This window comes from Phacochoerus africanus, chromosome 12 (genome assembly GCF_016906955.1).
Source record: "Phacochoerus africanus isolate WHEZ1 chromosome 12, ROS_Pafr_v1, whole genome shotgun sequence".
In the NCBI taxonomy this organism is placed as follows: Eukaryota; Metazoa; Chordata; class Mammalia; order Artiodactyla; family Suidae; genus Phacochoerus; species Phacochoerus africanus.
This window is the reverse complement of record NC_062555.1, coordinates 56,184,931-56,201,230: the sequence shown is the minus strand read 5'-3', so window position 1 is coordinate 56,201,230 and position 16,300 is coordinate 56,184,931. Positions and strand designations below refer to the sequence as shown.

General features: G+C 46.1%; 1 protein-coding gene across 13 annotated transcripts in view; it reads left to right on the top strand.

The window, feature by feature from the left end:
* KIAA1217 (KIAA1217 ortholog) overlaps positions 1-16,300 on the top strand; it is a 460,197-nt gene that overhangs the window by 276,789 nt on the left and 167,108 nt on the right. For 6 of the 13 annotated variants that reach the window (XM_047755378.1, XM_047755373.1, XM_047755371.1 and 3 more), the window contains exon 3: positions 11,945-12,025. The exons of the other annotated variants lie outside the window; for them this stretch is intronic. In XM_047755378.1, the coding sequence (XP_047611334.1) occupies positions 11,945-12,025 (81 nt within the window). The remainder of the gene's footprint in view (positions 1-11,944; positions 12,026-16,300) is intronic. 13 annotated transcript variants of the gene reach the window in all.

The following is a 16,300-nucleotide window of genomic DNA, read 5'->3' as shown; positions in this document are numbered from 1 at the left end:
AGACTGTGCGTTCAAGGTCTGTGTCCCTGTAGCCGAGCGGGCTGGGACGAGCATAGCCAGACCTTGACCTTGAGCAGCAAAACATTTTAGTACCTCATTTTCGTGTGCCTGCCTCAAGCTCCTTCTCCTTACGGATCACTCCGCTGTTTTATTATTTTCAGAGCTTTACCTTTAGCAGTACTTTTCTCTGATTTACCTCATTTGTGTCTCGGTGACTTTTCAAGGTAGGCAGGATGGCTGTTGCCATTTTGCAGATGTGGAAAGTGAGACTCGGAGTTCCTGTTGGTTAAGAACCCAACATAGGAGTTCACCAGTAACAAACCCGACTCGTATCCATGAGGATGTGGGTTCGATCCCTGGCCCTGGTCTGTGGGTTAAAAGATCTGCTTTGTCATGAGCTGTGGTGTAGGTCATAGGTGTGGCTCAGATCCGGCATGGCTGTGGCTGTGGCATAGGCTGGTGACTACAGCTCCAATTAGACCCCTAGTCTGGGAACTTCCACATGCTGCAGGTGCAGCCCTTAAAAAAAAAAAGAAAAAGAAAAAACCCAACATAGTGTCCATGAGGATGCAGGTTCGATCCCTGGTCTTGCTCAGTGGGTTAAGGATCCAGCGTTGTTTCGAGCTTCAGTGTAGGTCTCAGATGCAGCTTGAATCCAGCGTTGCTGTGACTGTGGTGCAGGCCGGCAGCTGCAGCTCTGATTTGACCCTGAGCCCGGGAACTTCCATCGGGCCTAAAAATTTAGAAGAAGAAGAAAGTGAGACTCAGCAGTTTGATTGCCCCCATACAAAACCTAATGTCAGCTAAGTAATTCTTTCAAAGTAAAATAGTTAATGGGTGCAGAACCCAGGTCTTGAACCCAGGACCTTCTGACTTTGGGTTCTTCCCACCTACACATGTTGCTTTGGAGGCAAGATACGTGCACCTCTGGCTCTACGTGCCAAGCCTTCCTTGGTAATGACTGTGTGAGGGGAGCCCTCTGGTGCCACCAGGGGTGTTGGGAGGCAGCTGTGTCCAGGGCTCTCCAGCGCTAAGACTTGCCCTAGAGGTTGATGGCAGCTCTTTGTCTCACTCATGGAGAAAGTGAGGACCGGGCACAGGTCTCCGTGATGCTGAGTGGGGGTCTCCTACTCTCAGCCCCTGCTTTCTGGACCGCTGAGCCCTGCCCTTCTCTCACGGAGTGCACAGGACCCGCTTTGATATCCCTGCCATGGAAGCTTCCAGCATAGACGTGTGAAGAGACCAGCCTTGCTCGTTTTAGTCGAAGGAAGACGAAACACTGGGAGGTGTCCTGCGGCTGGTCTGGGCGCCAGCGCCTGGGGATGAGTGAGGCACCCCACCTCAGGCAAGCCTGGGGATCTGCGTGACTCCAGGCTCTGTGTCCGTTTTCTGTGAGAGAGAACGGGGATCAGAAATGCCTTCCCAGAGTTCCTGTTGTGGCTCGGCAGGTTAAGAACCCAACCCTGTGAGGATGCAGGTTCGATCCCTGGCCCCTCTCAGTGGGTTAAGGATCTGGCATTGACACAAGCGGTGGCGCAGTTCACAGGCGCTGCTCGGATCAGGTGTGGCTGTGGCTGAGACATTAGGTCCCTAGCCCAGAACCTCCTTACGTCACGGGTACGGCCCTAAAAAGTAAAAAGAAAAATGAGAGAGACATGCATTCCCAACAGGCTTCCATGAATGCCCTCATGTTTTATCCCACCTCCTGCCCTCTCAAAATCAAATTCTTGGAGTTCCAATCATGGCTTAACAGCAAAGAACTCGACTAGTATCTATGAGGACACAGGTTCGGTCCATAGCCTCACTCAATGGGTTAAGGATCCAGCACTGCCATGAGCTGTGGTGTAGGTCACAGGCGAGGCTTGGATGCTGTGTTGCTGTGGCTGTGGCTGTGGCTGTGGCTGGCAGCTGCACTTCCAATTCGACCCCTACCTGGGCACTTCCATATGCTGCAGATGCGGCCCTAAAAAGAAAAAAAGAAAAAAATCAAATTCTTACATCTCCCCTCCCTATGAAAATTCTTGCCTTCAGCATGAGAAAGCTCCTCCCAAAGCAAGGCCCAGTCAGATCACAGTGTGAAGCTGAATTCTTTTGCAGCAGCTTCTTACCAGACAGGCCCCTAACCTGGATGGAATGTATTGCAAAGCCTTTGTATAATGAGGGCAAAATAGAAACCTCCGGTTTGGAAGCTCTTTTTTTCTTCTTGAGGGGTCTGGAGTATTTTTGTTCGAGTTTAGCGTTCCAAGGGAGGAGGGTTTTGGTGAAAATGGAAGAGAAACCCTGCCAAACAGAAATTCCATATCCGACGGAGATTTTCCTCCTTTCGAGAAGGTGTGAGAGCAGCCAAGGAGCAGAAAAGCATGGGGGAGTTGGGGTGATGGATCGGAATGCTCTGGATGGAGAGCTTGCCAGCCTGCTGAGGGGCCATGGGGGTGGAGGCACAGCTGTCTGGGGGACACGTCTCAACTCCTCAGACCCCACGAGGTCGGGTATGGTCAAGAAAGAAGCTCTCGGATCAAGCAAGCTGCAGGAAGCCAAGGTTCCTAGAGACCACCACCTCCTCCAGCCTTTCATCCCTTCATTCTACAAGAGAAATGGAACCCGGGAGGTCCCCTGCCTTCTTGCAGGTGACATCCGTGCGTGCGTGCGTGCATGCATACGTAGGGGGCTGGAAAGACAGATAAGAAACTGTCACGCAAGTAAAATACGTAGTGTATCCAGTCGCGTTAAAAACATTAGAAGAGGAGTTCCCATCGTGGCTCAGTGGAAACAAATCTGACTAGCATCCATGAGAATGCAGGTTCGATTCCTGGCCTTGCTCAGTGGGTCAAGGATCCAGAGTTGCCGTGAGTTATGGTGTAGGTGGAAGATGCAGCTCGGATCCCATGTTTCTGTGGCTGTGGCCTAGGCCGGCAGCTACAGCTCCAGTTTGACCCTTAGCTCCATATGCCGCAGGTATGGCCCCCCCAAAAAAGATGAAAAAATAAATAAATAAATAAAACACTGGAGGAAAAGTCAGCAGAGTTCTCAAGGAGCTCATGAACCTGATGGCCATGGACGGCACCTGCTTGGAGAATAAATATCTGTCACCTTGGTGGAGATGACAGGTTAAGTCTTCCCAAACACTGTATGTCACCTGGCAGGCAGATTTCTAAACCAGCTCACTTCTGTTTCCCTCTTTGCTATGTGGGAAGGTGGAGGATTAGGAAGGAACTCAGAGGTCTGTTCCTGAGACCCAGTCAGTCTTACAAATAGCTCCCCGAAGCCTTTGTTATCCTGTTGCCACCTTTTATTTGCATGATACTTGACTCTTTCAAATCTCTCACAGATCTATTGTGTCACCCCCATACTGTAGAATGTAGGAAGGGTGGAGACTGAGACGCCCAACTGAAGACGAATGACTGGGATCGATATTTGAATATTTCGCAGTTGGAGCTCCCTGGTGGCTCAGCGGATTAAGGATCTGGTATTGTCATTGCTGTGGCTCTGATTCCTGCTGTGCCTCAAGGGGTTCAATCCCTGTCCTGGGAACTTCTGCATGCCACTGTTGTGGCCAAAAAATAATAATAAATCATAGTAGCTATAGCCCAGGCTGCCCAATAGGAACCATGGCCACAAACCATGATAGTGCAGCTACAGACAGGGAGCACTGGCTGAATGTCCGCCCTGCATGTGGCAAGTTTGCTTGCTTACTTCATACTCTGTGTTTTGCAGACAATGGCAAAGTCATAGAAATAGTTGTGTGACCTTGCAAACCTACTCCTTTGAAGAATGGCATTCCATGGTGCGCGTGCATATTCTAAGTTGATTTGGTTTGGGTTTTGGTTTTAAATCAGACTCCTTCCCACCATTGGACTCCTGAGAACACAAACATGGAGAGGTTCAGACGCTTCCCTCGGCCACATACTGCACAGGAGCAGCGGCGATCTTGTATTTATCAGGCTCTTATTAAGCCAGGTGCTGCCTTATTGTAGCTTAGGCACTGGCATTAGCATTTTTCCTAAGTTATCTTATTTCATACAGCAAATGTAAGATAAGCCTATTTCCACTATCTTATGGATGAAGAAACTGCACATGACCAGAGAAGGCAGCTTTTCCAAGAAACACGGCCCGAGGCAGCGTGCCCAAGTTCTCACAGATATTAAATGCTGAAATTGAGGCTCATGCCCAGTTTTCTTTCCAAAAGTTGCATTCCCATTACTGTCCTAAATTCACGACAGAATGACTTCAGCGTCTTAGTTAATTAGAAATTCTTAAGATTTGTTGGGATTCTTAGTTAATTAGAAGTTCTTAAGATTTCTTAGGATTCTTACTTGATTAGAAATTCTTAAGATTTCTACCCTGAACTCTTTATGTTACATGTTGCAGCCTTTTTTGTTTATCCTTCAGAGTCCTCAGACTTCATCCTATATTTTAAGATTATGGTTGACCCTTGAACAGTACAGGTTTGAACTTCATGGGTCCACTTATACGTGGATTTTTTTCAATTGATATATTGGACATTTTTAGGAGATTTGCAATAATTTTTCTTAAATTTGCAGAAGAACCACAGAGCCTAGAAATAGCAAAACATTAAGAGGATAATTTTTTGATTACTTTTTATCCTTAACCACTGTGGCTTAGCTGGTTAAGAATCCGACCAGTATCCAGGAGGATGCCAGCCCGATCCCTGGCCTCACTCAGTGGGTTAAAGGATCCTGTGTGGCTGCAAACTACAGTGCGGGTCTCAGGTGCAGCTTGGATCCCGCGCTGCTGTGGCTGTGGTGTAGGCTGGAAGCTGCAGCTCCAATTTGACCCCAGCCTAGGAACTTCCATATACAAGGGGTGTGGCCCTAAAAAGACAAAAAAATATATATATATATAGAAAAAGGTATGTCATGAATGCATAAAGTTTATACTGATGTATATATAACATACAAAATATGTGTTAATCAGCTGTTTATGTTATCAGTAAAGCTCTGGTCAACAACAGGCTATTCGTAGTTAAGTTTTGGGGAGTCAAAAGTTACACACAGATTTTCAACTACATGGGGGTAAGGGTCTGGCAGTGGTGGTGTGTCTAACTGCTCAAGTTCAGGGGTCAATATCATTGTTATATCAATTATAAATCTTAGCATGACTTACAGTCCACAAGTCCACCTAATTTTATTCTACCTTTAATATTTTAAACATTTTAGAAAAGGAATTAGGGAGTTCCCGTTGTGGCACAGCAGAAACAAATCTGACTAGTATCCATGAGGATGTGGGTTCGATCCCTGGCCTCGCTCAGTGGGTCAGAGATCTGGCATTGCTGTGAGCTGTGGTGTAGGTCACACAGTGTTGCTGTGGCTGTGGCGTAGGCTGGCAGCTGTAGCTCCGATTAGACCCCTAGCGTGGGAACTTCCATGTGCCTCAGGAGCCGCCCTAAAAAGCAAAAAAAAAAAAAAAAAAGAAAAGAAAAGAAAAGGAATTATATTACAATTAGGTTTCTCAACTAACTTTTTTATTTTTTTAACTCCAAATAACTCATAATTGCTTTGGGATCCAGAGATCACTGTGTCTTCAGGATAAAATTATTTCTAAGACGGTTTCCCCAGCATTTGCTTTTATTGGGTTCTTTAGTTGTGTGTCACAGTGGCTACTAATTTTAAATCATTCACTTTCCCTTCTGTCACTGGTATTAACTATAGGAGTGGTGGTTTTTTCAAACACTGGTTACACTTTGAAGCCAAAGTGAGTTTGTACAAGGGGCCCTGTGAGAGATATTGAAGAGGGCGAAGACTGACTCAAAGCAGTCCATGTGGAGTGTGTCTTGTTTCCTCCTGAATTGGGGATTTCAACTGCTTCCTTCTGTCGTGCTAGCGACTGTGTTTTTGTACTTGCTAAGTTCAAGGCGCCCCCTCGTGGTACAACTGACACTAATCAACATGAGAAAACAAAACGAGATTACAAGTGACAGAGGCAATTCCTTTAGATATAATCTTTTTGCTCTCTGCATTTTTAAGATTCTCAAATGAATAAAATATATTTTCTCCTTTTGTTTTAAAGTCATCTATATCTATGCAACTCATATTTAACGCTAAGCCTTTTCAAGGTAGAAACAAATCAGAACATCAAGAACAAATCATTAGATGCCAAATTCCAGGTCTCTTATTTAAAAAAAAAAAAAAAAAAATTTTAATTTTTTTTGCAAGTCCCCATCATGGCTCAGCGGAAACAAATCTGACTAGGATCCATGAGGATGCAGGTTCCATCCCTGGCCTTGCTCAGTGGGTTAAGGATCCGGCGTTGCCATGATCTGTGGTGTAGGTCCCAGACGCGGCTTGGATCTGGCATTGCTGAGGCTGTGGCATAGGCCAGCAGCAACAGCTCCAATTCAGCCCCTAGCCTGTGAACCTCCATATGCTGCAGGTGCAGCTCTAAAAAGGACAAAAGACAAAAAAATTTTTTTTTTTTTAAATTAAGGGTATTGCCTGCTTATATGTTAAAGTAAAGCATCTTTTTGATAATGCAATATGTTTTTTTAAAAGGCTTCAAGTCCCTACCATTTTCACTCTTGGTCTGTGCCAAGAATTGTGTACCGTGCCCTGCATTCCTCAATCTCAATTTATCCTCACAACAACCAAACACAGTAAATACTATTAATATCCCCACTTACAGATAAGGAAAGTCAGGCTTAAGGAAGTTAAATCATTACCACGTGACTTCAGAAGCAGGAAGACAGTAAGTAGTAGACTTCTAGAAATTGAGAAAAATAGCACTGTGCGTGGCTTGAATCGTGACCTTAGTGGAAACCAACACTGATAATTCTCCATTTGTAAAGCAAAGAACAAGACAGTTGACAGTAAGAGAGGAGGAAGAGGAAACAAGCTTCTGTAAATTTAGACACATGAATAAAAATCTGAGTGAAGGCTCTGGCAATTAGGTCTCTGAGTCAGAAGATGTGGTGGACACCTCGGTGATTATTGTGACAAGCTCTAGGGAGCCCCTAACATAGATGTGCTTTCACTAGATCTTATTATTTTTTCCCTGAATGCATTTTCTTTAGCCATAGTTAGTCTTCCAACGGGTAAACTGCTCCCCAAGAGTCAAAAGTTAACTAAAGGTAAACTGTCATCGGAAAATTCCCAATTGCTTGGCGATCCCGTTGTGGCCCAGTGGTTAACGAACCCAACTAGTATCCATGAGAACAGGGGGTTGATCCCTGGCCTCTCTCAGTGGGTTAAGGATCCAGCGTTGCCATGAACTGTAGTCTAGGTGGCAGACACAGCTTGCATCTGGCCTTGCCTCGGCTGTTAGCCTGGGAACCTCCATTTGCCACTATGTGGCCCTAAAATAAAAAGAAAGAAAAGAAAAAGAAAATTCCCGATTGCTGAACAAAGCCAGATCTTTTTGTGTTTAAAAAATCTGACCCTCTCCAACACTTTTTTGCAGTTTCTCTCTCGTTGTTGCTCTCTAGAGATCTACATTTCACTTGTGTCACCTTAACCATACTCTTTTTATGTTATTATCTAACTCTCTTTTGTATAGAAAACTCAGAGACACAGCAAAAGAAAGAAAATCAGTGTCCCTCATCATTCACTGGTATGAATCTGTATGTTTGTTGGTCCTTCTTGATTTTCTCTGCCACTCCTGGGCATCAGTCAGGTCCCCGGGTTTGTTACTCCCCATCAGCTGCTCGCTGGCTCACCAGCATTGTCTTTATTAGGAAAGAAACTGTTGAACGCCTTTGTCTTCCAGCCACGCTTAGCCTTTCAAAGAGATCCCAAGTACCATTCAGTAAAACAGTAACATCTGTAGTTTCCTCTTAGGATAGCCACTGGGGAGTGACCCTTGTGGCTCAATGGTAATGAACCTGACTAGTATCCATGAGGATGCAGGTTCGATCCCTGGCCTTGCTCAGTGGGTTAAGGATCTGGTGTTGCTGCGAGCTGAAGCGTAGGTCACCGATGTGGCTCGGACTTCACATTGCTGTGGCTGTGGTGTAGGCCAGTAGCTGCAGCTCCGATTCGACCCCTAGCCCAGGGACATCCACAGCCTCAGGTATGGCCCTAAAAAAAAAAAAAAAAAAAAAAAAGCTGCTGGACTTATTAGGAGTCTTTGAGGTAATCAGAGTGTCTTTCTGTTTAATTTTTACAGCATTATTAACTTTGCCGTTCCAGCTGTTTCCTTGTGCTGGTGAGCTGTGGTTTTTCCACTTACGTTTCCCTTCATCGTGATGTAACCTCGTTATACAGATCATGTACTTGACGATCATAATTCTCTGAAGTGACTCACAGACCTTCGGCTCTTTTCCCACCCGACTTTTTTTTTTTTTTCTTTTTTAGGAACAATTTTCTAGTTTATAGTCACATCCATAAATCAGGCTTCGAAGTTCTCCACACTTGATTTCACTGGAGTGTGTGAGTGGCCTAATAAAATCCGCTTTCCTTTCTCTGCATTCTTACTGTCAGGCTCAAAACCTGTAGGGCTCAAAACATTTTCCACACAGATGGAGCCTGGAGAGAAGTGAACAAGTTTCCTGTGAGTTTCATTTGGTAATCCTGAGAAAATGTAGGTCCATGTAGAGACCGACCTTCCTGTGGCCTCCAGCCCCAGGGCCCTTTCTCTGCCGCAGCCGCTGCTTCTTCTGTGATGGGCTGTCTAGCACCCATGCATCTTACCTGCCCTGACGCAGGGACACTCTTCAGCTTCTGTGTTTCCTTTTTTTTTTTTTTTTTTTCCTTTTTCTTTTTTGGCCGCCCCTCAGCATATGGAATTCCCAGGCCAGGAATCAGATCCAAGATACAGTTGCAAGCTACTCTGTAGCTGTGGCAACACCAGATCCTTAATGCACTGTACTGGGCTGTGGAATTGAACTCACGTCCCATTGCTCCTAAGACGCTGCCCATCCCATTGCACCATGTTGGGAAGCCCAGCTTCTGCATTTCCTTGATCTCAGTCAGCAAAGGCAAGAGAGCTCCAACCAGACCTGAGCCGGCTCCAAGCATGGAGCCTTCGGGCGGTTCTGTGTTTATCTTGCCCCTTCTTCCTTGAATTCCAGGTGATTCTCACCTGACGTATCTGCTTTAGTCACTGTCTTTGTCCCTTCTTGTCCAGGGTTTTTCTTCTTGTTGTAGGTCCCTCTGCTGAGAGTCGCCTGGCAGAGAGGGGTTGGGGGTCTCTGCCCACCTACCCGCCCCAGACAGCCTCATCATGAGGGCGCTGTTCTCCTCCAGCCCTCCCTTTATCTGCCACCTCTGTGCAGGGCTGCGCCCTCCCTGCCCTCTGCCCTCTGCCCTCAGCCCATTTTATCCCCCATCTCCTTGAGAGGGAAACTCTGTAACCTTCTGTGCCCTTTTCCCGCTTGTCTGTCCTCAGAAGCTCTTTCAATCTATCATCCTGTTTGCATCTTGCACTTTTATTTATCATGAGTCTGCAGGGTGTTAGAATTTGTGGTCTGCCTTTTGTTTTTGATGAAGCCTATAAACTTGGGAGCTGGAGAATCGGCAGCCCTACAGCCATCCTCATTGTTCGGGTGAGAATATATTCACCTGGAAAAGGGCTTTTATGAGGTCAGTCTAGCTAATGGTTCTTCTAATGGTGTCACTCCCCTTTTCTCTCGAAAGTCCCTTCGAGGTCTTTTCCTCTTTTTTTAACCCCTAAGTGCATTCTGGGTAGAATATTGTAGTGCAGTCCCTGTCTGGAGACCTGGCTTTTGGACTTTTGGAACTTGACCTCTGTAGTCAAGTGTTCTTGTTCTCATGGGGATTTGTATCTGACATGTGTAAGAATAGGTTCTAAATAATACAAGATTATTCAGCAGTAAAGGAAATACACACATGATACCTCTCTATAGCTAAGTCTATGATGGTGACCTAAATGGTGGATAATTCAATTACGATGGTAGTTACAGGCTCCACATGGGATGATTATCCATATGGGCATATCTGTAAGGATGTGCAGTAAGTTATGAAGTGAGCTGCCAAACCGTGACATTGGCTGATTTTTTTTTCCTCTTTTTTTTTCCTTTTAATTGGGGGAAAATGCACGTGACATATAATTCACCACCTTGGCCATGTTGAAGTATACAGGTCTGTAGTGTTACATACATTTACACTGTTATAGAAGCAGTCTCCAGAACTTTTTTCATTTTGCTAAATCATACTCTGCATGCACCTGGAGTTCCCACTGTGGCTCAGTGGTAACAAATCTGACTAGTACCTGTGAGAATATGGGTTCAATCCCTGGCCTCCCTCAGTGGGTTAAGGATCCCCCATTGCAGCAAGCTGCAGTGTAGCTCGCAGATGCAGCTCGGATCCCGTGCTGCTGTGGCTGTGGTATAAGCCTGTAGCTATAGCTCCGATTTGCCCCTCAGCCTGGGAATTTCCATATGCTATGGGTGCAGCCCTGAAAGAAAATAATAATTTAGTGAATTTCATGCACTAAACAACAGCTGCCTGTTCACCTCCCCCTGCCCCTGGTGACCGTCCAACTTTCTATCTCTGTGAATGGACTACGTACCTGACATAAGTGGACCATGGAGTAGTTGTCTTTTTGTGACTAGCTTATTTCACTTTGTATAATGTTCTAAAGGTTAATCAATCTTGTACCATGTGGCAGGATTCTTCTTTAAGGCTGAGTGTCTTCATTACGTGCATTCACTACATTTTGTTTATTGTTGATGGATATTTGGGTTGTTTCTGCCTCTTGGCTACAGTTATTACAATGGCAGTAGTGCCACTGTGAATGTGGTTGTACAGGTACCTCTGTGAAACCCTGCTTTTCATTCTCAAGGCTGATTTTGGATACAAGAGTAAGTCATTCTACTTGCACAAGAATCATGAAGTTTTCTTTTCTTTTTTTTTTTGTCTTTTTGCCTTTTCTGGGGCTGCTCCTGTGGCATATGGAGATTCCCAGGCTAGGGGCCAAATTGGAGCTGTAGTTGCCGGCCTACGCCAGAGCCACAGAAACACGGGATCCGAGCTGCGTCTGCACCCTACACCACAGCTCACTGCAATGCCGGATCCCCAACCCACTGAGCAAGGCCAGGGATCGAACCCGCAACCTCATGGTTTCTAGTCGGATTCGTTAACCACTGAGCCACGATGGGAACTCCAAGTTTTCATTTTTTGAAACACGTCTTCCCTCCATGGTTTTTTAAAATATTAAGTTGTCCAGGAGTTCCTTCTGTGGCACAGTGGGCTAAGGATCTGGCATTGCTGCAGCTATGGTTTAGGTCACAGCTGCAGCTGGGATTTGATCCCTGGCCTGGAAACCTCTATATGCCACAGGTGCAGCCAGGACAAAAAAAAATTAAGTTGTCCAAAAATGAGTCAGTGACTCAATAAATATTGAAATAGTTAAAATATTGGTTCAGTAGCATAGTCCATTGAAAGCAATCTCTAAGATCAACCAGGTTTAGATGTCAGAATTTGTTCCCTGAGCTATACTTCCGATCTTCTGCGCCTGTAAATATTCACATCAGATCTACTCCTGAGAAAGTCTGGTCATCCTACGAGGCAGAGCATAGGCAGAGCCCTGCACTCATGGCTTCATAGAGCAGCCCAGTGGCCAGTGCCAATCCAGATGGCAGGCCGGGGCTTGCCCGCAGACTGCATTCTGTCTGAGGGAGCAGTTTCCTTCTGGTTCTGGTCCCTCTCCTGTAGCCTTGGGGCAACTTTAGGGACAACAGCTCAGTGTGACATATTCTCAAATGACAAGGTGAATTTCGATGGGCCTCTGGTAAGACATTGGCGGGGGGGACTCATTTCCAGTCTGAGTTTGCTTCCAGCGTGCTTCTCTAAATCCTGAGGATGGAACTGCCCGCCTTCTTTCTTTCTTGGTCGGGGGTGAGGGGTTCACTGTGCTCCACTTTCAGTGTGAGTGAATGGACGATCCCTTTGGGGCTGCGTTTCTTTTTTCTGTTCCTGTTTTCACCCTTTCTCTTTTCTATTTTTCTCTCTTTTTTTCTCCTGATACACAGGCTTTGCAGTGCATGCTGATCTCTCTTCAGGCAGAACTTGACATTCAAAGGTACTTGATGAAAATTGCATCATCTCAGCGAGTTAGTACTTTCCCTTTTTCTTCTCTGCACTGGGTCGCACCTCGCCGCGTGCCTCTTCACTCAGCTGCGTGTGGCATTCTAATCAGTGTCAGCCCGTCCCTTCCCAGTCTATCCCGAGCCCTGGTTTAAACCTCTCAGAGCCCAATGCTTGCAGCAATCCCAGACGCGTGCATTTTTTTTTTTTTTTAATCGTGAGTTAATGTTAAAAAGGAACACTAACTGCATGCCTGCTTCAAAATATTTCATTTCCTTTTCTGCACATTGAGTGGTGGGATCAGCAGTAACGCAACAGCCATTCAAAGAGCTCTGCACAATCCCCTGAAAAGTGGGCTCTGGCCTCGGCGGCTCACTTGGCAGGATGGTGGCGGGCGTTAAACAAAAACCTGTCACTCTCACAACCTCCAAGCTCTGGGACCTCCCTTCACGTGGCTCGGAAACATCCAATGGGGCGGGGTCCAGACCACTTCACTGACATCCATCTTTATAACAAAGACGACAGGAACAGACGTATTTATATAGAACTTCCTAGGCTCTGTTCTGCTCGTGCCTCACAAGCATTAACCTCGCAGAGCAACGCTGTGGGGTTGCATCTGAAGGCCTCCATTTTATAAATGAGGAAACTGAGGCACAGAGAGGTAAAGTAACTTGCCCAAGGCCACAGAGCCAGTAAGTTACAGATTTGGGATGCTAGGCAGTCCGGGCGCAGAGTCAGTTTCAACATATTGCTGATTTCCCCTTAAGCCTCAGTGTCCTCTAAAAGTTTCATAATAGGTCAGCTTACAGTGTTAAAATGGAAGAGTTCCCTGGCTTAGTATTGGATTCCTGTGCCAGCCGACCCTTTGGCACATGGCCACGTGCATCCCGTTTGTCCCCCCCCAATGCATGGCCTGTTTCTCTGTTACCTCCCGAGCTTGCCCAGCTGAGAACCAGTTGGTCTTTACTCTGAAGCATCCGGTGGTCCACCTGCTGTGCACACACGACCTCCTGCCCATTTCGTCATCCTCAGTGACCTGTTCACCTTCCTTTTCTTAATTATCAGTCTCTTTGATTTTTTTTAAGGGTCACAAGCTCAAATTAAAATGTTTCTGCCCGGGAGTTCCCAGATGGCTCAGTGGGTTAAGGACCCAGCATTGTCACTGCTAGGGTCTGGGTTCGATCCCTAGCCCAGGAACTTCTCATGCCATAGGCGTGGCCAAAAGAGAGAAAGTTGCTGCCCAAAGAAATACACATCGAAGTTCTATGTGCTACAGAGCATTGTGAGCCCACTCGGTTCTGAAGGGGGAGTTCCTATTACTTTTTTCCCCAGGTTCTTAATTGTTCTCACATTTCTGTAATTCATGCAGAATAGAGACATCCCTGTGATTTCCTGGCACATGTAATGTGCACCGAATAGAAAGGGAGAAAAGGGAAAAGAAGCCACTGTGAGCTCTTCCTGACAGCTTTACACGCTGCCATTAACTGCTCCTTCCACTTCCAGAACCGAGGTTTGAGGTTGTGATGTGGGATTTTCTGCAGTTTGGAGTCTCCCTCACTATCCTTTTTCTTCTTAAAGCCAGAAATAAATAAATTCTCGAGGCTGACTTTTGTTTTTTGATGTATCAGCAAATAATGGGATATATGAGATTTTTTTTTCAACTTTTTTTTTTTTTTTTTTTTTTTTTGCTCTTTAGGGCCATACCCATGGCATATGGAGGTTCCCAGGCTAGAGGTCCAGGTGGAGCTATAGCCGCCAGCCTACACCACAGCCACCGCAATGTCAGATCCGAGCCGTGTCTGCGACCTACACCACAGCTCACGGCAATGCCGGATCCTTAACCCACTGAGAGAGGCCAGGGATCGAACCCACAACCTCATGGTTCCTAGTTGGATTCTTTTCCGCTGCACCACACCGGAAACTCCTCCACTGTTTTTGTTTTTGTTTTTGTTTTTGTTTTAAGCACTTAAAAGAAAACACAAGTTACACTGACAGCTGCGTTTTTGGAGAAGGCATGGGTGAAGATCAGGGTTGGAAATTAAAGAAGTTCTTCCATCTCCTTGATCAAGAAGTGACTCCAGAGCCTCTGAGGATGTCAGAATCTTTATTTTGAAGTGGAAAGTAATTATATTTACTGACTTCAGGCAAAGTGGTGGCAGTAAGAGGTTGTTTGTACCCTTTCATCTCACATAGAACCCCACAAACCATGGGGTTTCCTGAGTAGAGTCGGGAGCCAGGCTATCTAGAACCCTCCTGGAGAGAATTGAGCTGTCCATCACTTATAGCTGACAAATTCCTGTGCATTTTTTCCAGTTACTTCTCACCATAGTCATATCAAAGAGATGCTCTGGTTCTTTTGTAAAAGTGAGAATTAAGGTTCAAAGAGCTTTCCTCTGGGGCCGACTGCCCGCACCTGGCAGGATGGGAGCCTACATTCTGCAAGAACAGGGTCATAAAAAGCATAAAGTCCCCTCATTCTAAATCTTGTTTTCCTTCCATCTCCCCAAACCCTGGTCCTCTTTCCTGTAGCAGAACCAGAGGGAAAAAGAACCCTTGGTCTGAAAAGCTCATCAGAATTTTCGCAATGAGGGAGTTCCCGTTTGGCTCAGTGGGTTGAGAATCTGACTAGCATCCATGAAGATGTGGGTTTGATCCCTGGCCTCCCTCAGTGGATTAAGGATCCAGCGTTGCCATGAGCTGTGGTGTAGGTCACAGACACGGCTCAGATCTGGCATTGCTGTGGCTGTGGTGTAGCCCAGTAGCTGCAGCTCCAATCCAGCCCCTAGCCTGAGAACTCCTTGTGCTGCAGGTGTGGCCTTAGAAAGAGAAAGGGGAAAAAAAAAAAAAAAAGAAGAAGAAGAAAAAAAAGAATTTTCACAAGGTGTTTTTTTTTCATTTGAATATCCTTCCAGGGAAGTTGGGAGAGCCATTGGTGGTGATGACTGGCTGTGCATGGTTAGAAATGAAAGTCTGGAAATAACAGCAGCCTCTCCTCCCAAGGGGTCTGGAGAGGGTCAGGCCCCCCGTATTGAAGGCTTGGTGGACTCAGGCACCAGGGTGTCCCCTCTGATCCAGCTCCCTGTGGCCTTCTTCACTATGGGGACAGCGATGACATTGTCGCATCTCCCAGGACAGACTGAGGAAGGGGGCTCTGCCATCAAGGAAGGCCTCTGTGGTTTCACGACAATGTAGTTCAGCTCCAGGGGCATCACCCCTGGGCCTGGGTTCCCAGATCCCCTCCAAACTGAGGTCTGAGCTGCAGGAATGAGCTTAATAATGGCTTTTGTAAGGAGGCCTTCTAAGTGCGTCTTTAGCACTATATATTCGGCTGGCTCTATTTTACTTGAAATTTCAAAGCCTGCAAGCAGGTCCCTTTCCTTTCATCACTGTAATAACAGCAGCCCTCATGCAGACACCTTTTATCCTGAAACCTTTTAAGTGCATTCCAGGCTCTCTGAATTGCAAAGGCATCTGCTGCCTTGCCTAGGTATCTGCCACTGGGGACTGTGGGAGCCAAAGCCACAGAAACTGTTTGTTTATAATACACACCCTCTTGTTTCAAAAGTAAAGAGAGCGAGGAGTTCCCTGGTGGCTCAGCAGGTTAAGGACCTGGCATTGTCACAGCTGTAGCTCAGGTTGCTGCTGTGGCATGAGTTCAATCCCTGGCCCAGGAACTTTTGTATGCTGCAGGTGCAGCCCCAAAAAAGAGAGGAGGGAGAGGGAGGGAGACCTATGGAGTGGTTTAAAGCAGCTTGCAATAAAGAGACATCTACTCTCAGGTGGATAAACTGAAAATCAAAAAGCAAAACCTCATAGGAGAAGACAAATTTATGGATATAACCAACTATGACTGGCTCAAACATTAGATTTAGCCTCAGCCTTTCCGATGCTATATTTCATGTCCACGACAAAGTAATACTTTTTTTTAATGGCCATACCCGTAGCATAGAAGTTCCCAGGCTAGGGGTCGAATTGAAGCTAGCTGTAGCTGCAGGCCTACACCACAGCCACAGCAACACCAAAGCTGAGCCACATCTGCAACCTACACCACAACTTGTGGCAACACCGGATCCTTAACCCACTGAGCAAGGCCAGGGATCAAACTCACATCCTAACGGACCCTATGTTGGGTTCTTAACCCACTGAGCCTCAACTGGAACTCCCCAAAGTAATACTTACTAAAGGACAAAGTAATACTTATTACTCCTTCATGAGGCAAAATTATTTTCCTGGTTTTAAATTTTAAAAGAAATGTTGTTTGCTCATGCCTTCAGAAAAGGGACATCCATTGACATGACAGT